The sequence below is a fragment of the Molothrus aeneus genome, chromosome 2, assembly GCF_037042795.1.
Source record: "Molothrus aeneus isolate 106 chromosome 2, BPBGC_Maene_1.0, whole genome shotgun sequence".
Classification (NCBI taxonomy): domain Eukaryota; kingdom Metazoa; phylum Chordata; class Aves; order Passeriformes; family Icteridae; genus Molothrus; species Molothrus aeneus.
The window spans coordinates 25,848,978-25,872,711 of NC_089647.1; the positions used below are offsets into that span (position 1 = coordinate 25,848,978).

At 38.1% G+C, this 23,734-nt stretch overlaps 1 protein-coding gene across 4 annotated transcripts in view; it reads left to right on the forward strand.

The window, feature by feature from the left end:
* The first annotated feature begins 715 nt into the window (after positions 1 to 715).
* STXBP5L (syntaxin binding protein 5L) overlaps positions 716 to 23,734 on the forward strand; it is a 185,161-nt gene continuing 162,142 nt past the window's right edge. For all 4 annotated transcript variants that reach the window (XM_066572126.1, XM_066572128.1, XM_066572129.1 and 1 more), the window contains exons 1-2: positions 716 to 1,478; positions 17,362 to 17,459. In XM_066572126.1, coding sequence (XP_066428223.1) covers positions 1,290 to 1,478; positions 17,362 to 17,459 — 287 coding nt within the window. In that variant the 5' untranslated portion in view covers positions 716 to 1,289. The remainder of the gene's footprint in view (positions 1,479 to 17,361; positions 17,460 to 23,734) is intronic.

The following is a 23,734-nucleotide window of genomic DNA, read 5'->3' on the forward strand; positions in this document are numbered from 1 at the left end:
GGAGCCGCCCCTTCTGCCCTGCCCGCCAGTCACGTTCCCGCGGCCGGCCCGCAGCAAGGGATAGGAACGCGCGCGTGCCTGTCAATCACTAACGTCTCTCCGCCCTCCCCCCCGCCCACAGCCGAGCCGGCAGCGGGGGCGGGGCGCGGACTGCGCGCTGCTGCGGCAGGCGGGGCCTGGCGGACGGGGGCGGGAGGCAGGGAAAGAGAGGAGGAGGAGGAAGGCGAGGAGGAGGAGCTGCGGCTGACTCCGGCGGAGCTTTCAGTACCTCGGAGAACGGCTGCGAGCGCGCCGGACGGGCAGGAGCCACCACCACCACCACCCTCTGCTGCCAGCTCACCTGCCCCGCTCCTCACCCGCCCCGCTCCTCACCCGCCCCTCCCCGCCCCGCGTCCCCCCCGGCGCCCGAGGGAGCCCGGTCCCGCCGGAGCGGTTCCGGGGGAGAGCACGGCAGCGGCACAGGCTCGGTGATCGGGACGGGCGGGGGTCCGTCAGCGCAGGGACGGGACGGGTGGTCAGCTCGGGACGGCCGGACTGGCTTAAGGGGGGTCGCTCGCTGCCGTCGCTCCTCACGGAGCGGCGGCCGGGGTGGCGAGGAGAGCGAGGGGGCTCGCAGCCCGCACCTCGCAGCCCGCCGCGGAGCCCGAGGGGAGAGACAGGAGCGCCGAGTGCGGCAGCGGCTGCCGGCATTTGCTGGGGTGGGCAGGGAACCGGGAACAGGAGTCGCACCCGCGTCTGGGAGCGGGGAATCCGCTCCGCGGAAACCTCGGGGGCAGAGATACCCCTGGCTCCAAGGGGTTCTGAGGGGAAGGGGCAATTGAATGTAGACGCATTTCGGTAGTTTTGCTGAAATAATCAAGTGCCGAAGGCAGATCTTAGGCAGATAAGGTAGAGGGATGGATCCCACTGTTTTGGATGCCGGCTTGAATTTTTTATTTACTTTTCTGTTTTGACCACTGCTAAATGTGGATTTTGCGAGCGAACCCGATGGCGGTTGTTCCATTGTTCCTTGTTTGAACGTAAATCTTAGTCCTGCTGCTTGTGGATTATTTATTTATTTATTTATTTTTGGAAAGGACCATCCCAGGTAGCTTTTGCGTCTGACAAAATGAAGCCTTTGTGTTTTTCGATCAATTATACCTAATATTGACATTCTGTTTGGTACAAGAGACTTAAAGTGCTGCCTCACTCAGAGGACCATTAAAGACTTTCTCGGTCGCTACATGTAGCTGAATGTGTTACGACACATCCTTTCTCCCCCTTCAAATCTTCCTAAATATTTTTCCAAAATGAAGAAATTTAATTTTCGCAAAGTTTTGGATGGTTTAACTGCCGCATCCCCTGTTGGAAGCAGTGGCGGTGGCAGTGGAAGTGGGGCTGGTGGCTCCGTGCACCCAGGAGGGACTGCGGGAGCTGCAGGGACACCCAGAGAGGAGATCCAGGAGACGCTCACTTCAGATTATTTTCAGATCTGTAAGGTAAAAGCTGTATTTTTATTTTCTATGGAAATAATAAAATCTACCCTGGGTGGGGGGTGTGTGTGTGGGGGGGGTGGGGTAGTAATATGATACCAATAAGCGTTTTACTTGAGAACTGCAGTGGTTGTATAAGGACTTTGGAATGAAAAGACAGAGATCCAGTGGATGCTTTTTTCTTCCTGCTGCAGAGTTGGGGTGGTCAGTAAATTCGTAGAAATGTTGATTTCAGCACTCAGGGCTGAATTCCAAGTTCACACTTGGACCCCAAACGGCTGACAGGATTGTGGACAGGAAAGCACATCAATTGGTGCTAGTACCGATAACATTTACAAGTCATTAGAAATTGAAGATTGTATGCATCTACTTCCCCTCCTCTCTCTTCTCATCCTCCCTGCTTTTCCTTCTCTATTTCAAGAAAAAGGCACAAGCTAGAAATAAAAAACAGTGCAGTGACTACTGAACCCAGGACCTCAATTATTTGTGAGGAGCTGGATGTAGATTCAAGGTGGCTGTTTACCATTAGGACTGAAGTTTCTGATTGCATGATAGCAAACTTAGTGGGACAGCATAAATACCAAAAGTTGCCAAATCTGTTCTGGTTTTTAATGTGTTGATCACTTCCTTAAGTGGGAATTTTCTGTGAGTAGAAAGTATAAGATATCCCTGTATGTATTTTGGTTTGTATCTGTTTTCTGCAACAAAGCTTTTAGTGGTGGTTTTAAATACTTGCACCTGTAAAACAGAACAAACTATTTGGTACTTCTGATGAACTCTGGAATATGAAAATCATACTTTTGTAGTGAAGACAAAATACGAAAGGAGATTATCGTCTTCTACTATTACCTGTCAGTTTTATGTGACTTCTGGTGGCTTTACTAGAAATTTTGTTTGCTTATTTGTTTTGATTAGAAGCTTCAAAACCAGAATTTTTAATTAGTGCAATTTGCATTACTAGGAGTAAATGGACTTCACCTATTAAGTATACTTTTATTAAACAGATACAAATTGATCTGAAATTTAGGTGACAGTCAACTCCAGCACATCATTATTACTTTTTGTGTTTGGAAAGAAGAAAGAAATATAAATAACCAAGACAAGCCTATGAGACATTTTGTGTGCAGATCTGGTCCTTGTGAAACACACAGCTTCCCTGATCTCAGATACCATGTTTCTAATTCTGTTTGGCTTGCAGCTACAGCTGGTGTCAAAACTCTTCCAGAGTTCAAGGGGAAAAGAATGAGCCCCTATGGCTTAAAGACTCAGAGACCTTTAGATAGGTTCTACAAAATACTAATTCTTTTTTTCTTATAGTTGTTTGTCATCCTGAACCACAACAGGTTCCAGCCTTTTGACTCAAATGATTCTGTAGTTTAATAGAGTGTCAGTGATGAGTGCATTAGAATCATACCTGCTTGCCAGGCTTGGATTTGACTACTTTTGCTTGGGTACACAGTAATTTAGCATTTTGTGAAGCTCCAGGTATTCTGGAGTGATTTCTGTTTTTTGTCATGTCAGTAAAAAGATAACACAAACAATCAAGGTACATTATTCAGAGATTTCTAGATAAGGCTAAAACTCAGCATGGTTTTTTCATGTTTAAGTCATGTGATAAGGACAAAGATCTGTATTTAGTGAGGTATATATTCTTATTTTGTATGGCATATTTGTGAAAGTAAGCAACATAAGATGAAATGAATTTTTTTTTCCTAGTCTCCATTATTTATCTTGTCTGCTTTGATATTACTTGAAGACAGTTAGTGTTATGTCCTTGATAGATCTACTTGGAATATGTGTAAAGGAATATGTCATTTGAAGAAGATTTCAGTAGCTAATATTTGCCTGTCTTAGCTCTCAGGTTAAAATGTTCTCAACAAAGTAAATATTTGTGTAGGAAACCTTTTGGTTGCTTGCAGCAGCGCTTGCTTATGAATGTATGTCACTGCAGAAGTCTGTGGTACACAAAATACCAGGTTCCTTTTTCCAAGATACAAAGGTATGCCAAAAGCAAACTTCCCAACCACTGGGTGCTCGTGTGCTCCCGACACTCCGCAGTGTTTATTTCACGGGCTCCATCTCAGCAGCTCTGCCGCACTTCAGGAGCACCTGGAGCGTGGTTGAAGGAAGCCCCAGGAGCTGGGAGGGCCCTGTGCTGCTGCAAGGGAACCGGGGCAGTGGGGCCTGATGCAGGCACAGCTTCCCCCTGCCTGCTCCAGGGGCCGGAGCCCTGCCAGAATTTGTACCTCGGTCAGTCTGCATCAGATTAAAAGTACACCACACACACATAACCCAAATTCCGTCCTCCCTGAGCTTTTGTTGTGCAGCACCTCTGGTATTTCAGTTGGGTATTTGCATGTTCAGTTACATAAGTTACACGGGCTGCATATTCAAGGATCTGTGATCCTGCTGCACGCAGAACTGGGTAAAGCTAATGGCAATTTTGGTTTGTTATCTGCAGGGTCGAGGCATCTGGGCTAACAGCCTAAGTAGCACCTCAGACTGGTTTTCCTTTCTTTGCTGGTTATAAAAATCCTCGTTTAGAAGGGAAACATAAAAGCTGACTCATACTTAAGAATTAAAAGGCCTTTCCCTGCAGTTTTTTATGTAAATAAGTTGCCTTTCTGAAGTTAGTGGGAGGTCTGCTTGACTGAAAATACAGATCCAATCCTCTAGCAGAATGCTGTTTTGAACGGCAACACTCCTGCTTTCATTTGTAACACACTTGAAAGCCAGCTCTCCATTTTGTGGCATTTTTAGATTGGTTATGACCACAGTGTCTTTTTGAGATACAGATTAGAGTTTAACAGAAGTAAACTGAATATTTTACACTGAGATGCTCAATGAGTTACTTTTGGCCTTTATGTTTAAATCATTAATGTGATCTTCCATATTGAAAGAATGAAATATTCTTGAAACTATTCTGTATGAAATAGCTATGTCCTGTTTTAAGCATGATAAATTTATATGTTGGTAGATGTAATAATAAATCAGTGGCACCATTTTCAAAGTATCAAGCAATGTGAAATATTGTTTTACCTATTTTGTGACGGCAGGAAGCTGAGGTACAGTTTAGACTGCATCTAGAGGCTGCTCTTGGGATTTGATATCCAAGTGCAAATAATGAAATTATTGATTATAGTTCACATTACTTGAATTAAATATGTGAGATAGCAGCATCGTCCTAAAACTAGGCATGATCCAGTAGAATATGCTACTAAAGTCTATGTTAATTTTAATTGGGATAGACTTAATTTCCTTGGGTTTGGTTCTTTGTATTTTCCCTCTGTATATGTGTTGTTTCTTTTTCTCTGGCAAGCATTTTTAGGCTCACCTGTGTTTGTCCAGACCATCCAGAAACTAGAATATGGCACTGGAGAAAGATCTGCTATTAATAAAGGAAGTGAGAAGCTCACAGTTAGGATGTTTTAAATAATTTAACTAGAACTTTGAGCAAATGGAACATAAAATGAGAAAAGAGTGATTTTATTACTTTTTCAGAAGGTTGCTTGTTAGGGGAACACAGTTGGGAAGAACTGAGTAAGAATGAAGATGTACATTTTTTTGGTATGTGAAGTATTTGTTCCTCATGAAAACAGGTCTCCCATGTAGAACTACTCAGGGTTTTCTTGGAGAACAATCATAGAGTTGAATTGAATTTGTAGAGCGTGAGGTTAATAACTTTGAAATCAAGACCTCAGTTATGAGCACAGTAACAGTTGTACTTTACCAGGTATACAATTAATCTACTCTAACACATTTTCTTTTGCTGTGGGCAGCAACTGAGTACCCTTGAAAAGGTCCAGGAACTGGCAATTTAATCTTCTCAAAGAATTTCTTCCCAAATGGTTATGGACTACCTTTAAACCCCAAAGCATGAGATTTCTGTTCTTTTCCAAACTGGTCTTCAGTGTTATTACTGGGTAGTCTTGCAACACAATAAACATCCTTTAACTCTTGCTGTATTGTTAATATTGATAGTATAGTCATACTTTCAGTATGTTCATTACCCAGGCTTTTTGCAAAACCCATGGAGACCAGAACAGTTTTAGGCTTTTGTTAAAACTGATATGGAATCTCATGGCCACTTGCAAGTGTGCCTTCCTAATCCTGCTTACGTTTGGCAAAAACAGGACTTCAAGATACAGTCCAGGAATAGCCAACTTAAATACCTTAATTATCTGGATTTCCTATCAGGTGGTCTTAAATTTTAATTCTGAGAGTTTATAGATTATAATACTTTATTTTGTTAACCTATGAAGATAAACGTGTAATCCTTCTGACAACAGCCAAGTAGGTACTTTAGCTGCAAATGCAACATGACACTATAGTTCAGTGATGACAGAGAGAGGATGAATTTTGGAATGGCAATTTAAGCACAATGCTGCAGGAGCACATTTTTGATTATGAAGTATTAAAAACGAAAAAAACCTTGTTATAAGCTATCCACAGTGTTTTAGTCAGTTTGAGCTGTTTGGTTAATCTGTCTTGCTTCCTTGCTAAGGTCATACAGAGAGCAAAAATTAAAATGTTTGAAAAATGGTACATTCTAGTGAAAACCTATTTTAAAATTAGCATGAGCTCTTACTTGTAAGTTCTCAGAGTTCATTTAATACTTAAGTGGTAAATAAAATAGTGTGGGGAATTTTTTTTCCTCTATACCAGAGTTTGGATCTAAAGTTACATGCAGAACCTTATTCTATTTAAAACTCCAGAGTCATAAATGACACTTCTAAATTAGAATATAGTAATTTTGTGAAATTTGTGATGAGCATAATCTATTCTTCTTTAATTGTTTGTATTAATTAGAAATAGGACTTACCCATAGGAAAGAGCATAGCACATAAAAAGCTTCTTTTGAAAGAATTTTGAAGATTTTAAGGTGCCCCTAGTAGTATAACTGGATTTACTTGTTTGGGGTTTTTTGTGCAAATATCTGTATTTTTGTATTATTAATCCTAAATGAAGTAATGCACACCCTTCATGGCCAACTCATGCAATTGCATCTTCAAAATTATTTCCAGACCTTTAAGGTTGCTGAATAAAGCAGTCGAAAAGTTCCACATTTCTTAAATACCTTTGTTTGCACAGACAACTTTTAATTACATGATCCTATATTTCTTCTATAGGTTTAATTTAGCAGAACAAATAGTGTTTGCTCATAGGAAAGTACTTCAATATTTCTTTGCATACTTAAAACTCAGAGCATGCCTGAATATTAAGTTCCCCATGGACTTTTCCAACAGAAGTGCTCACCACTGTAGTTCTGAAAGCTTTATAAACATTAATGAATTGACCTTCATAATCTTTCTGTGAGATGGAAATTATATTATCCCTGCAGTATAGATGCCAGAGAAAATCCAAAATGTTCAGGGTCCTCTGTTTTGAGTTTCCAGCTTGACCTGCTTTGCATCTGTTTTTCTTTTTAGCATATTTAACTTATCCCACGTCTTCCCATTGGGCCTCCCATTGTGTTCACATTCTGTTGCACATATTCTGCACAGTTGCAGAGTGATCTTAAGGTTAGTTGTTCTTTTTATATGCCCACCTTAGATAGCCAGAATGACTCTGAATTTCCTTTCTGTCTCAAATGACTGCAGATGGATTTCTGGCTCCACTGTACAATGGCAGAAGAAGATAATTTAATTAATTCCTACAAGAGGAGAACAAATTCATACTGCATAGATTAACTTATTTCATGTATTTATTTGTTTTGCTTTTTATGGTTGACCTTGCATTTTTAACAATATAAGAATCAAAGAATTACCTGAGTTGCAAGGGATCCTTGAGGATCACTGAGTTCAACTCTTGATTTCACAAAGGGAAACCTAAAGGTTAAGACATTTGCTCTAATTTTGTGTCCCATTTCAAGTGGGGCGTTTTTCTTGGTTGTTGGTTTGGTAGTTTTTTGGGTTTTTTTCCTTAATTCATGGGATCATAGATCATCCAGTCCCAACCCCACTGCCATGGGCACAGACACTTTGCACCAGAGCAGGCTGCTCAAGGCACCATCCAACCTGGCCTTGAACACTTTTAAGAATGGGGCATCCACAGCTTCTCTGGGCAACCTGGGCCAGTGCCTCAGCACCCTCACAATAAAGAACTTTTTCCAAATATCTAATCTGAATCTACTCTCTTTTAGGACAATGGGACACAAATTGAAGTTGTTTCCCCTGGTAAAAAGTCCCTCTCTAGCTTTATTTTAGCCCCCTTTAGGTTCTGGAAGGTGCTCTAAGGTGTCCCTGGAGCCTAATCTTCTCCAGGCTAAACAACTCCAACTCTAGTGGGAACACTGGCTGTATTATTCCTCACCCGAGGGTCACCAGGTAGTTAATGAGATTTTTTCTCACTATTGCAGTGGGAAAAGCAATTTTTAATCTCTTGTAGGAGGGATACAGGAAATTCAGACTGGTTGGCTCACAGTGTTCTGATTGAGGAGCTGTCACATAAAAACTTGGTTGCATAAGCCGCTTTGCCCCCAACTTACTTCTGGAAGAAAAATACTTACACTTAATTTTTTAAAGAAATTACCAAGAAATTACTTAGAGGTTTTTGGCTATAAATATAAAGATTTTTTTTTTCCAGATAGAAATACATATTCTCTGTAAAACATGCAGATGTTCTCAGTGGAGCTGGACTAAATCCAAGACAGACCCCATTCTCACTTTGTTTAGATGAATATCCAGTCATATCTGCTTCCTATTCTGAGACATCTGATACTCCCTGGTGTATGATTTATGCCCAAAACACTTTTTGAAGTCTCTGTGAAAATACTATGAAAAGTTAGTGTATTCACTTTATAAACTGAGAAAAGGAAGCAGTAGAGAGTGAACTAATACATGAATATAGCAGTCTGATGGCTATTCTAAGGAAAAGTGCTTATGAAAGTAGCTTGTGGAGTATATTAATTTGTCACAATGTGTGTTAGAGTCATTACAGGGGAAAATTAGAGGACTGTAGGATTAGAAATACAAGTAATGTGCATCTGTGGAGAGGAGAGAAAGCAACATCATTAGGTACAGATGGCTGGCAAGTGTGCTCAAATGTAATAAGATGTTATCTTTGTGCAGTGCTGTGTCCATTCCTAACAGATCACCAGCAAAGACTATGAATAATAAAAATACTAGACACAATCTGTCACCTGTAGCTAGGGTCAAAGTCTGAGGAGGTGCACTCTTTATGGCTCCTTTGAAGTTAAGTTGTATATAGTACTGAAAAAACCCCTACCTCAATATTCAAGTCTTTGAGTTGGTGAATGCGTGGACTCAGAAGGAGCCTTACTGAATTCTGTGGTGTGTATAAGTAGATGTATGTGCGTATGGTAGCACGTCTTTTTTGCAGAATTTGAATCCAACAAATTAAAAATAATTGTTTCTGTTTCATTTAAAAGTCTGTTATATAAGAATGCTGTGAGGTCAGAAGTCAGGTCCCTTATTCAGCTAGTATCCAATTATGTCTATATGTGAGGCAATCTAGTCCTTACTGCATATTTTTATTTTCTTGAAGTGTTTGCTTATATTTTGTTCCTGTCCTCCCTCACATTTGTTTTGAACACTATACAACATGTGAGGAGGATGAATGCTATTCTGTTTGTGTTCTTTGCAACAGTTCCTGTGAGAAGATCTCTGTTATCCACTGGACATGACAAAAATAGTAAATAATAATAAATTAATGAATGCTCATCTCTGCTTCGTTCATCCTGTTCCATCTATTGTATCCCTTCAGGGTGGAGATGTGCTCTCAGTTACAGCTGTCCATCATCACTTGTGTTACAGATACATTCCATGTAGCTGTGCATGAAACTTGATTTTACTGAGTCCACAGATCCCTGCTTTATTCCTGTTTGTCCCTACGTCTATTTTGAAATGCTCCCCGAATGAGGCAAGGGCAGGAGAAGTGGCCTGTGGTTATGTAAACAGGGATCTGGTTCTTAGGATCCTTCATTGGTGGCTGAGCTGTGTCCTTGGTAGCTCCATAGGCAATGCAGAGGGGGACAGTGATGTGCAGGATCTGCTGGATTTCACTGCTGTGAGAGTGTAAAAACCTGCCACAAAATACCTGCATTTCATTTGGAATATACCTTCACCCTGTGTGGGGTGAGATGCTGGCTGTTATTTTCAGATTAAGTTCTCAATTCAACATCAGAAAAAGAAATTCAAATTGAATACAGCATGTATACAGAAAGAAGGTGGGAGAAGATTAATTATGAATTAGTATTAAATAGTGAACAACATTGTAAATGCTAGTAATGAAATCTGGTAATAGCATTTGTATAGAACAATGCGAAATTATATTGCAAAACAGATTTTCACAGAAATAGACCAATAATACAGATTATCTTTGTATCAAAGTGGTTTTAACACTCTGTTTCTCTAGCTTCCTCCCCTGCCATTCCCCAGACCAAACTCCCCACCCTTCAAGAACTTTATCACAGGAGTAACATTTTTTCAATCCCCCAGTATGGCTGGTTTATTTTTTAAAACAAAAATATTTTGAAAGCATCAACCGAAGCATTTTTTTCAGAGCAGAAATCACAATCAGCCATAACAGAACATAATTAGTCTAAAGTAGTGAAGTTTCAGAAAATCCAAAAATGGGAAGTCATGCAAAATTAATTAGTGTTATTGTTATGTTGGTCTGATGTAAACTTAATAAAAACAGATTTCTTTTTGTTTAATTTCTTATTAAAGTTACAAAATTATCTTATTCCCTGTATCCACAGTCACGGTGAAGACAAAATATTTCCCTTTCAGGGCCATCAGATAAGTTGAATGATTTTGCAATTCTTGTACATGCCCCTGAAGCAGATCTCCATCAGGCAGATGATATTCTGAACCAGCCTGTCTCAGGTTCTAGAGTGATACAGTTAAATGATGCAATGACAAAATCAATGGAACTGCTGTTTGAATTACTTTGATTATAAAGGTTTTCCATTTGGTGGACTGAAGTCTTGCTGAAGTAGGTAGGCCAAAATGAACTTTGCAATCAGTAGTTTAGGGTTGGGGGTTTTTTATAATTCTCCATTAAAGACAAGGGTAGATATAGTTTTATGAACAATCAAGATATTTCTCCATATGCTGATGCACTGTTTCTTCTTGCCAGTTTACATGGCAATAGTGGGAGGTTCATGATACCATATTAACTGTACAGTGGGTGCAATTCCTTCATTGTGCTCTCATTTTTTCTTCCCTTTTTGTATATTTGCCTGGGGTTTATTGTGGTTTTTTGTTTGTTTGTTTGTTTTTGGACTTGGGAGAGTTCTTTTAGAAAAAATAAGAAGGGAAGAGGTGAAAGAATTTTGCATACATCATTCTCCCTTGGACTTGGGATTTCTCCAAAGGGCATAATGCCTCTCTTGGGATGGTTATATTCATGTATTACCCTGTAACATATTATGCTGTAACTCAGTGCTGTGGTGGATGTAGCAGGATGGTGCAGCTGCCAAGCAGTTGCTTGGCCATAGCTGCACTGATTTAAATAGATCCAGAAAGTGATATTAAAATTCAACCCCTTTAGCTTTGGCAAGAGGGGTTGGACCAGACAGTCTGCAGAGTTCCCCTCCAACCTCACCTGAGCTGGTGATAATGAATCTTATGGATAATGTAATTTTCTTTATTTGTGGATTTTCCTATCTAAATCATATTAATTTTTTATTTTTGATACACAACAGTGTATTTCAAAGGACAAGCATGAGGAGAATGCTTTTTGAAATTCAGAGGGCCTTATTTTTCCCCTGTGGTTTGCTTAGCTTGGCTGTTTGTATCTATATGAATCACATCTAAATAGAACCATCCTTATTTAATAGTCTAACATCTAGCTTGCAGAATTGAAAATGACAGTGGAAAAACACATCTCTGAAGTACCTGCAGAGATCTTTTTTACAGAAAAAAAAATTTGTATGTTTATTGTACAAAAAATGTATAATATTTAAGTCAGTTAATTTCAAATCCTCTAAAATCTCTCTTATTTTTCAAATTATCAGTGTGTAATATTTGTGAAATGAAACTTTTAAAATTCAGGCTGTATTTGAAGTCTGCTTTATGTCCAGGACAGCTACTTTCTCAAAATTCTACCATAGCTAATTAGGTGACATTTTATAACAAAGTAAGTTCCATATTTCAAAAATTAAACAACAAACCAAATTTGCCTATTACTAAAAGTATTATTCTTCTATGGCAGAAGTTTTTGTAGGGGAATATTATGAAATTCTGCTTGTTTCTTAAACATATCTTTTCTTCCTGCCCCAATATTCCTATTTCAGTAACACTTCTCTTTTGTGCCCACATTTTCCATGTTTTTTTCTTTACTGTATTTTTCTCCACCAATACTGATCTCCTTTTTCTTCCTCTCTGTTTCATTGCTACTGGTGAGGATAATAAGCTCATAAGAAATGGCCTGCTGAGACAAACCCATGGTCCATATCTCCCAGCAGTCAGTCTCTGACAGTGGCAGCGGAATTGTCACTTAGGGAGGGTAATAAATTACATCACTTTGTGCAGTCCATTCCCTTTCCAATCTCCCATCATTCACCATCACTGGATTTGATATGTCAGAGGGAGTATCTTTAGCTGGTCCTTTTAAAATCAATTTAGCAATCATGTCAATGAATTTGTCCTATTCCCCCCCCCCCATTTTAAAACTAATCTTTAATTTCTTTTAAATGCCTCCATGGCTTTGCCAAATGTGTTTAGCTTACCCACTCACTTATTTATGGAAGTCTTATTTCAAACACAAACAGCTCTCAAGCAATGGGTTCACACAGGTTTTCTGTAGCAGCAGAATGATGCCCTCTGTGTTATTCCTTATGCTCTTCCTCATGATGTCCAATATTACTTGGCTTTTTGGGGTTGCTGTTGAACATTAAACCAAATATTTCAGAGGAATGAAAACCATGGCCAAAAATTACTTTGCGGAGTTGTAAATGCTAGTTCCAATTTCAGCATTGTGCAGATCTAGTTAAGATTTTTCTTTCTTCTAGATATCTTATATATATCCACACTGAAGCTCATTTATCAACTTCTTGCCCACTTAAGTCACTCTAATGAAGTCTTTCAGGAGTTGCTCACTGGTAGTACTGAATTTCACTATCCAAAGGAGCTTACTATTAGCTGTGATCTCAGAGACTTCAGGGTTCATTACCTTTTATAGGTCTTTAAAGACAATCAATAAAATTGGTCCAAGCATGGAGAACTCTACTTGTGAATTTTCTTCTTGGTAAGAATCCATAAAACTCTGTCCTTTGTCTTCTGTGATCTAACCAGCTTTCAGTCCACAAAGAAATTTCTTCAGTCCCATGACACTTCTGTTTCTGTAATAACATTGCAGTGGAATATTATTGGAAGGCTTTTGGAAAACTTATGTATATTCATATTCCCTTTATTTACTTGCATGCTGACAGCTTCATAGAATTAGAGAGAACTAGTCAGACATGATTTCCCATTGAAGAAACTCTGCTGACTTCTGCAACAATCTTTATCTATGTGCTCTGTTAGTCTTTATTTTATCATCTTGTCAGGGACAGCAATCAGCTTTCCCAGTCTACAGGTCCAGAGTCCTTTTTGTAAATGGCGTTTTCCAGATGACTGTTTCTAGCTTTACACCAAGGAAAAGAACTATCTGTGGGTATATTTATCTAAGAAAAAAAAAAAGTAATTTTTTAGAATATTCTGTGAATATGCTCAGAAGGTCTCGTTCCTATTAGAGGTTGAGAGCTAGATGGAATCAATAACTTGGGTTTGAAAATTGCAGCTAAGCTGTGATTTTTACAAAAAGCATTACTTTGAAAAATGAAAATTTAACTAATAAAAAATTTATCTCTCCTGTGTTGTTTACTTTGGTTGGAAGCCTGCTGATACCTTGTCCTCTTTCCATTTTTAATGAGAAGGGATCAGTCTTACCAATCAGAGATTACAGACACAGTGATCCATAAATGGGGGATGTCATGGTCTTGTAGTGATATAATACATGGCAGCTCATTTGTGTAAGCACTCATTTTTATCACTACAATCTTGGAGCACCACATTACTAAAAATAGTATTGAAGTGGGGAAAATGCTGTAATCATTGTCATTTTTTAATTTCCGACATAGAGGCTGGAGAGGTTTCAGTCAACACTTCATCCTCTATTCTGTAAAGCAATCAATTATTCTTCAATGACATTTTTGCGTATGGCATGTTGGTGACAATTTGGAAGTAGATTCTACATATTGAGCCACAGGTTTAGACTACGTAGTTAAATTTTAGCAAATGTACATATTCTCAAAAATTATTTACCAAAGTAAATCAATTTTGCTGTCAGATGTTAAATGAAACAGAGTATCTATAAAATATTAGTAGAAAAGTTACAAATTTTCAGTTAATGCAAATTTTCAGAAACACTTTTGCCTATAAACTCTATTAGTTGATACAGTTGAAAATTTTATCTAGTTCTGTGTTTTCTGGAGTGAGAGAATGTTATAATTACTTTTATTAAAAAGGTGTCTTTGAAATCTGATATAAACTACCACAGAATAAACGTTAAGAAAACTTATACTGAAGAATTGCCTTATGCACCCTGTGAACAATTGTACTGGATATTGCATATTAGTACTAGTGCAATTTTTTTTTCAGCTAATGAAATCTATCATGGTATTTTTGACTGAAAAAGACCATTATGTTCTGTACAGGATATTAAAATGTTCATTGGTAGATTACTAGCAAGCCCAAATAATCAATTTCCTATATTAATTTAGGTAAATTGTTTGTGTAAAGATTACTTTAATGATAAATACATGCAATTCACTGCTTAAAATGATTTAGAAGAGAATTTAAGAGAAAATAACTAAGCTGAACAGAGATTTATACTGAAATTGTATCTGCATTTGTAATTGTTTTGTTTCAAGTAAATTGTTTTGCATATAGCACGGAAACTGTGTGTCCTAGGGAGCACAGACTGCCTTTAGAGACAGCGTGCCCAAAAAAGAGACATTAAGGAGAAAAGCAGTCCTGGCTCCATCTGCTGTCTGGATTTTCTCTCTCCCTTTTATTTTCTTGGCAGCTTCTTTCTGGGGGTATTTGGGGTAGTTAGGCTGCCTTATATTTCTTTGATCACAGACTGATTTTTAACCATACTTCTACTTTTGCCTGCTATTGACCCCAACTGCTTTGTTTTGTGTTTCTGAACATCATTGATAGTTTTGTTCTCTGTTGTTCCTACTGGATATAACTCAGATAAAATAGGAATATTTTGTTGTTTTTTTTTTTTTGTCATTCTAGGATCGAGTTAATTTTGTGGCCTTCTCTTTTTCATATGTATTAGTAAATGCTGTAAGGAAGCCCAGCCACAGTTCTGGAACTGTTGCTCATCCTTACACTCAGGTTCACTCGAGCTGTATCAAAGCACAGCTGAAAAGTCTACTCCAAGCTCTGGCCTTTCATGTCAATCTTTCTCACAGTCCTTTGAAAAAGAAAGGACCAAAAAGCTTTTGTTACACCAAAGCTGAGGACAAGAACCTGGGAGTTTGGAGTGTTAAAGATTTTCCATGTTCTTTTGTAATAGGTTTAATTTTCAGAATAATTTCTGAGGCTGCACGAATTTGGGCCAAACCCTCAGTTATAGAGACATCTTTTTCTGCCCTGACTCTGTACTGTATTACTTGGCTTTCCTTCCAAAATGGTTTTGTTCTTTTTTGGAATCTCAATAAATATAAATATTTTAATTGAAAGGTGTAATTTACTTGGATGTTCAGTGGATTTCAACAAATTTAAAAAAAAAAATTTACAAATGGCAGAATTTTACAGTCACAAAAACCTGCTAATTTGGACTAGTCTAAATACTCAAAATTGGAAAATGGCTGCAAAATAGAAAGAGCACTTTTGAGTCAATCCTAGAGTTCAAAAATTGTACTGAGCTATGATCCTGAAAAGATGTATATCACTGTTGTTTTAAAACATAGTTCTATCTCAAATACAGGACCTAATTAAAATTTCCAAATGGGAAGTCTGACTCTAGATTGCAGAATACTGAAAATGCAATGCAGATCCATAATATGTAGACAAGGATGCAAATAGCTCTTTAAGAATATTTATCTTTGCATTTTTAGATCTTAAAAATATTACTGAAAACTCCAGTCATGGCTAAACATCAGAGAAGCTTACTGTGACTGGAACTGATAGGATTTCAAACTTTATTATAGACAGTGTTTCTAAAATCAATAATTGGAAAAGGACAATTGGTGAAAAGAAATTTTTTTTTCAGATAAGGAAGAATTTTTATTCACCAGAATACAGAAATTTCAAATATAATAGCAGATTAGTAATGCTACATGTTCAACACACTAGAAAATGCTACAATCCATGGTTGCTTCTATTTTTGTGACATGAGAGGTAAAACCGCTTCTGGGGGTGTAAGTCTGGTCCCAGCTTAGATATCAGAATAAAAAAACTTTATATTTGAGTAATCCTGATACTTAAGAAGATAAGAAAGTTAAAAAACTCCAAAACAAACCAGATACAAATTGAGATCTTTGATAAATGCCTACATTAACATAAAAAGTGAGTTACTTTTCTACAGCTTACTGAAGTAGCATATGCTTCTAGGTTTTTTCAGCCTAGAAACTAATAATTAGACATTCTTTAAACAACTTCCCTTATCAGCAGCAATTAATATATGAGACAAGTAAGATCTCTTTTAAGGAAGTGGTTATTTGCTGAAAAACATACATTTGGTTGTTCCCAAACTGCTTGTGAATATCAGTTCAAGTGTTTCCAGCTGTAATGGAGGAGCTGGAGTGATACAGCTGTGGAATCATCAGCTGCCTTTTACTCAACAGGTCTGCAATTAAGGAGTCCCTTTTGTTGACATTGTTCTCTAGGGACTGCTGAATGCTTCAGCAGACATAGTTCTTGAACTAGATAATTTCAAGGAAGAGGAAGACAGCTTAAAAAGTTAAAATTCATTCAGTTCAAAATACTTCCTCTCCAATCCCAACCACTTACTAAAAAAAGAGTCAGTCCTAGAGGTCAAGGTTTTATTTTGTTAAATAATATAAACCATTATTTTTATACTGAAAAATAGCATTTTGTGTCCATTTTTAGGAAAGCAGCCCCCCACAAAAATTTAATTACTGTTCATTTTATGTGTATTTTTTTATGTGTCTTGGGTTTTTTTATGTGTCTTATTATTTTCACTTTCGTTCTTATGTTAGTGTTCTTCCTCATAAGAATTGGGCAAGTCATGTTGGTCATAACCTCCAGGTTAAGGTAACTTAAAATACTGAGACAGTCTTCAAGGGTGTGTTGTATCTTGCTCAGTTTATTTATTCCCCAAAGTATCTCTGCAGAAATTAGAATTAAAAGCACAGTATTGTAAATAAAGATTAAGAAAGGGTGAGTGGTTCAGCTGCTCATTTTGAGAACATTTTCTCTGGCGTCTTTGTTTTTTAAATTGATATTAAGGGTTTTTACCTCATAGACTCGATTCAGTTTATTGGTTTATTGGATCTTTTCCCCTGGACATATTCCATTTCTTTCTGCTGGAGCTGTTCTGTTGAGGCTGAGTGTTTTGAAAGCATATTATGTGTCTTTTTTTCAGTTTACAGTTCAGCTGCCCTGCATATCAAGGTTATCTTTCAGTATACCACTTCAGCAATATATACCAGTTGTATAATAGCATACACTTTGCAATCTACTTTGTTGCAATAAAACTATTTAAAATATTACTGAGTGAAAAGCATAACTAGAAATTCGTATGAACAAAATTTACCTCTGTATTTGAAATACTGTATCTTTTTAAATACTTCTCTTGAAATGCATTGAAAATGCTAGAACATACAGAAAAACAAAAGCATGAAGCATTCATGCTGTTGTCAGTGGTTGCAGTTCAGTCACTTTGCTCCTTTGCTCTGTTTCAGACGGTTCGCCATGGTTTTCCTTACCTACCCACCGCCTTAGCGTTTGACCCAGTTCAGAAAATTCTGGCCATTGGAACAAGAACAGGAGCCATACGAATGTATCCTTTCTCGTTCAGAATTTGCACCATTTCTGTGTATTTGTAATACAGGGATGGGAATTACCTTCCTGAAGCTCTCAGGTAAGGCTACAGTTGTTACCTTCTACTTCATTTTGCTCTATGAGACAGACTGGAAAAAGATCTGCTGTTGAGGAATCAACCAGGTCCCTAAGGGGTTCAAAGAACAATTTCTCATTGCATTTTTAGCATATGTTTTTGTCATATATTGGTTAAGATAAAACAGAATTGATCTTTTTCAGCATGAAAGTAAAAGTGGACAGCAAAGTGGTAATGAGCAAGTAGTGAATGTTGTGCTAGCAATAAATAAATTCATTGCTGCAATGCAGTTAGCCAATGTTAGATTGCAGTTAGATGGCTGTGTATGAAATTATTTGGACACTTTCAAGTGAATGGTGGGAAATAGGTGATTTTAGGACAGAATTCATCTCTTCCCAGAGGAGAAGGTGAAGCACTATAAAAGTGCCTATTTCTTTTTATCAATTATAAAGGTACTTCAGTGCCAGCAATTTATATGTTGTTTTTAATACAGTAGGATTTTTGAAGTTAGAAGTCTATACAGAATAAATTTAATTACAAGGTAATTAAAATTTGAAGACTTAAATTAAAGAAAAAATTAAGAATATTTAAATGTGATGTATTTCAAAATGTTTCTCTAAATAATTTTCTTAGTTTGGCATGGTTCCAATGTTTTCCACTTCAGTGAAAATACATATAAAGCAAGGAAAAAAGGAGAAAGACAAGAAGGTTTAAAAGTTACAGAATACAGAACTAATAAACTAATGTTTTTTACAAACTTTTTGTAGCCAAATAAATTATGGGTTTAAAATAGGGGACAGTGCTGTATGAAACAGCAATATAATATTTTCTGGTTCTTTTGCTATCCCTGTTCCCAAGGTAACTGTAAATGTAGTGAACCCAAGGCAGGTTACAAAGTAAGAAAAATCTCCTTGTGGAAAGCAAGCCTATGCCTCATGTAACATTACTAAAACTTTGGTTCTTCCATTTTTGGGTACTCTTGGTCTGAACAGTTGCATTTTCATAAGCCTCAATTTCTGTCTGATCCAGAATTTCTCACCAGACTCAACTAAACCTCAAGTTATGTGACAAACTTTGCTTTGATAGTTCTACTCTTTATTTCGTACCTATGTGAAGTAGATTATATATGTTGTGTTCAAATGCAAAGAAGAAAAGTGTCTGTGAATTTGTGTACCTCTGGGAAGTACAAGTCTAGTAGTCACGGTTTCTTCTTCTTTTTAGAGGTATGCAAGGTTAAAAATCTGGGCCTTTGTCCCTGGAAACTTAACTGATATCTTCAGAGTGAGGGTATTGGGAATTTCATGGTAGAAGTAGGAAGAAGATCTTGCAGAAGATTGACTCCTGAGCCCACCTCTTCTTTCCATCTCAGCAATGTTGCTTTTCTGGGATGCTGACACTGGCTAGGCATCCTTTATCTCTACAAATCCCTCATTTGAGGAAAATTCAGGTACAGAGCCTGAATTAATACAGGTTCATGTAGATTTAATTTAAACCTGCATGTCTCCTGATACAGGAAATGGAACATGAAATGGAAAAATAGCTATACCCCTAAGCTTATATAAAATTCTCTATATGTTTTCTATAAAAATAGATTATAAAGATTTAGGAGAAGAGAAAAGAATGTTTTTCAAAGTGTCCTGCCTTTTAACATTTCTTCTCCTGTTTGCTAGCAAACTCCTACCTCATTCATGGAAAAATTTCTACCAGTTCTAGTATCTTAATCAAGCAAGGGCAGTAGGATTACCAGGGAATTTGATTTTTTTTTTTTTTTGGAAGATATGTCATAACATAAATGCTTCTCAGCTTAGTCACAGAGAGCCTGGTTTGCTTATTTGAGCCCTGAGTTAATGGAAACTGTGCTTTGAAGACAGAGGGTGCCATAAAAAGAATTACTTATTTATTCATTTTAACTGAGGTTTCTTCACTTGGCTGTAAGTTTTGCAGAACATATTACATAAAAAACCTACTTGTGGACTTGTAAATTTGCAGTGAAACAGGCCCTAAGACTACCCCCAGAACACCACTCATTTAAGCCAGTCTTGTTGCAGATGTTTGTAGTTGTTGAAATCAGGCAATAAAATTCAAGTAATGATGTAACAGATTAAGTATTACATCTGAAAGTACAATTCATAATGTGGGGTTTTTTTAGCAAACTAAGGAAAATATAGGTTTTAGTGGCTCTGAGTTTTCCACAGTATCCTGTGAAATACCATTTAACAGAAATGCACAATTTCTGCTATGAGTAGGTCATGTAAGAAAAAGGGAATTCTTTCTATACATACATTGTGCTTCTAAACAGTACTGTTGATGGAGTGAAAGGACAGACTACTTGGCTGCCACCAAAGAAATTCACCCCCTTATTTATTTGTTCATTTACTGTTGGTGCCAAAGGCACCTTGTTTGGATCGGGAAGAGATTGGTTTGGATCTCTTCTTTAGGGAACAGAAAAGGATGGGAAGGCTGAATTTATGTTTAATATTCATGTCATGATGTAGAACAAGTTTTCCCAGGATGAGTCCAAGTCACATGATGTTATTGTTGCTTCCTTGACTTTCTGAAAGATTCACAAGGTATTGGTATTTCTACTGGTCACAAGTTAACAGGTCTCAATATTAATGTCTAACATCAGGCCTTCAGGTGATCATTTCAAGTGATCCAGCAGCAGTACTGAAGTTGACTAACATAGTCAAATAGTTAAATTGTCCTGAAATAGAGCGTATTATTCATAAGCTGCCATTAGAGTGCAGAGATGGAAGTTCCTTTTGGTATGGCAGTCAATTTTTTTCTCCTAGATTTCTTTTCAAGGTGCTTAGATGCAACTGCTCTCTCTAGCTTCTGTAGCACTGGGAATTGTTGCTATGCTCTACTGATCTTCACAGTCTCTGTGGGTTTCTCAAGGAAGTTCAAACAACTGTAGGCTACCTCCAGCACTGCAAACCATCAATGGAGGAGTATCCCTACTACCAACACCCAACACAAGCTAACAAAGTCTGCAAATAAAGGGCCAAAACCCTGCTCCTGAAACAGTTGCTCTGGCATCTGGTCATTCTTTACCTTTGTCCTAAAGACAGCAAATATCATTTTTCCTTTGAGGTCTATTCTTGCTGTCAGAAGCCTGTTCCCAGCTCCCATACTTGTGATCATTGTTCAGATCATTGCTTGATACCACTCTAAGTGGAATATCCTTGCTTCAGGAAAATGCATTCTATTGAAGAGGGGCTATGAAATGGAATTCCTTTTCTTATTGTCTCCATATCCATCTTCTCTAGTCCCAGTGTGAAGAACCTTCTGACACAATAAAACCAACTGTGCAGTCTCAGGTTGCTGTCAGAGAAGGCTCTGTATCACCATATAAGGAGGTCAGAAATTAAGATACTTGGTCAGACTGAAGTCTCTTCTTGATTTCAGAGGAAAAGGAGAGGTCTGGGGATTTTTCACATTCTCAGTCTGAATAAATAGATTAAAATCAGTATTGTTAACAGTGATTATTCCAGTAACAGATCTGAAGAAGCAGCATGCTGTGCTCAGATTTTAGGATGCATATTTCTATATTGTCATTTATCCAGCTGACAAATTCTTGTTAAAATTCATTCTGAGTACTTCCTGGAGTCACCGAGACCTTTCCTTTGGAGTTCTTTTATTGCATCAGAGCTGTGCTTATCCATTACAGCTCTCTACTTCAAACATACAGAATGCAACATCTACTGGTTTGGGTTTTTTTTTAATCAAACTGCTGACTATTTAGTGGTCAATTGGAGTGAGAAATTCTGGAAGAAACTCTTCTCTATGTATTACCATCTTTGTTTATCATGAAATGAGAGGAAGTTTGTCTTAAATCCAGTGCAAAGAAAACAACCTACTGGGTCCAGAATGGTCTCCACACCACTGAAAAAGTCACCATCAAACAGGCTTAAATTAGTAATATGGTTTTGTATGTGTTATAGTGTGATCTGGTGCTGTTATTGGTACATATTCTTTAGACTTACAGGCTCCATATTGTCTGGATGGAGGTTGTGGGGCATGCAGATCTTCACTTTCACTGTTAGGTACTTGAGGAAAGCTGTAAGGCATCTGCAACCCATGCAAGGCTTTTCCAGTAGGCATAGCTATTTGTTATCCATGTTATCAGAAAATACAGTGGCCATTTTATACCTAGACGAACAAAACATTATTCTGACTTGCTAACACATGCCAGTGGCAGCATTGCTCTATCCCCACCTTTAGCTTAGCTGCCCAGTCCTGACCCTTCCTTTGCTCCAAATCTGCTGCTTGTCAGATCTATTTCTGTGAGCCATGCAATGCACTAACCTGAAAAAATATCAGTTCTTCTGCTGTTCTACTTTTTTTTTGCCAGATTAACAAACTGATTTATCTGGTGCTTACCTCCAATGTTAGTCAGAATGATGCATAAAGAAAGTGGAAGGAGTGCAGTTGGGACTGGATAGAGAGGGAGATGGAGGAGTAAGAAAATTTTGGCACTAAGGAGCAGGTCATTAAATTGACTTGTCTTAGTGGATGAAATTGCATCTGAAAAATTCAGGGATGGCAGATTGCAGCTATCTATGAAATTTGCTACAAAACAGTCTTTCAATTTTGAGTGGTATAGAAGATACCATCTCTTTTACTTATGTTTAAAAAAATCTATGTGTAAAGCCATTTGCAAATCACAAGAATTCTACAGGTTTTGCTCAAGGGAGATTTTGCTTTTGAATCGTATTTGGAATAACTTTTTCTGGCCTGTTTTATATACTTCTTCCAATGCTTTAATAGGAAGAGTGATTTTTGAATGTCAAATAAGGTGCAGAAACACTTATTTTAACAGGTGTGTTTTGTGAAGAAACAAACATGCCTTCAAAAAGGCCAATGGCATCCTGGCCCGTGTCAGCAAGTGTGGCCAGCAGGACCAGGGCACTGACTGTCCCCTGGCACTCAGCACTGGTGAGGCCAGACCTCAAATCCTGTGTCCAGTTCTAGGCCCCTTTCTAAAAGGAAGATATTGAGGTGCTGGAGTGTGTCCAGAGGAGGGAAACAGAGCTGGGGAAGGATCTGGAGCACAAGTCCTACAAGGAACTGCTGAGGGAGCTGGGGGTGTTTAGCCTTGTGAAAAGGAGGCTGGTGGGGGGAGGGGAGGGGGACACCTTATCACTCTCTCAAGTACTTGAAAGGACAAAAGAAAATGGCCTTGGATTGTGCAGGGGAAGTTTAGATTGGATCTTAGGAAAAATTACTTTGCTGAAAAGGTTGTCCAACCCTGGAACAGGCTGCTCTGGGAAGTGGTGGAGTCACCAGCCCTAGAAGTGTTCAAAAGTCATGCAGAGGTGACACTGAGGGACATGATTTAGTGGTGGACTTTTTAGTGCTGGGTTAGTGGTTAGACTCGATGGTCTTGGAAGTCTTTTCCAAGCTAAGTGATTTTATAAGATCATCTTCTTTCTGTGAAACAGACAGTAATCATATCTTCAATTCCAGAGTTACTGTGCCAAGTAAAGGGGAAGGTGAAATCTAAAGCCAAGATAGCTCTGTTGAACATCATGGATCTTCAGCTGCTGATATACACCGAGAGACTGTATTCCTGGGAGGTAGAACTGAGGCTGTTTGTGTGCTCTGGAAAAAGGAAAATCTGGCAAAGAAGATAAATAGCGCTAATTAAATCATTGCTGGCAGAGTTCTGAGTAGGCATGGAATTTTACAGTAGCTAAAGGAAATGTGGTAAAGAATGTTTGACATCAGGTTGGATGTACTTTAAAAGAAAAGAGGAGAATGTAACTTGGGGTTTTGGTCTGTGAGAAGGGTGTCATAAAAGCTAAATATAAATTGTGACAGATTTACTCTCCCTGGAACTGCTGCCTTTTAATCTAAACAAGGTGTCAGTAGTTCTTTATCCTTAAAATAAGCCAACTGTGTTCTCTGCTGTTTACTCTGTGTGATTTATTGGGCAGATGGAATGGGGGTAGCACAGACAAGATCATAAACCCAAAGTTCTGTTGTTTGACTTGGAGGAATCATTGATACATTTCATCTTTTGTCTCATTGTACAATGTATTTGAGATTTTTCTAGAGAACTTGAGCTAATCAGGAATGCAAACTTCACTGAGAGTCAGTACTCCTAATATATGTTCTTTTAAAAATTCCCCTGGAAATCAACATACAAATGTCTATTTTTGTGTGTATAGATAGCTAAATAGGTTATTACAGAAATGAATTTATTGTCAATCTAT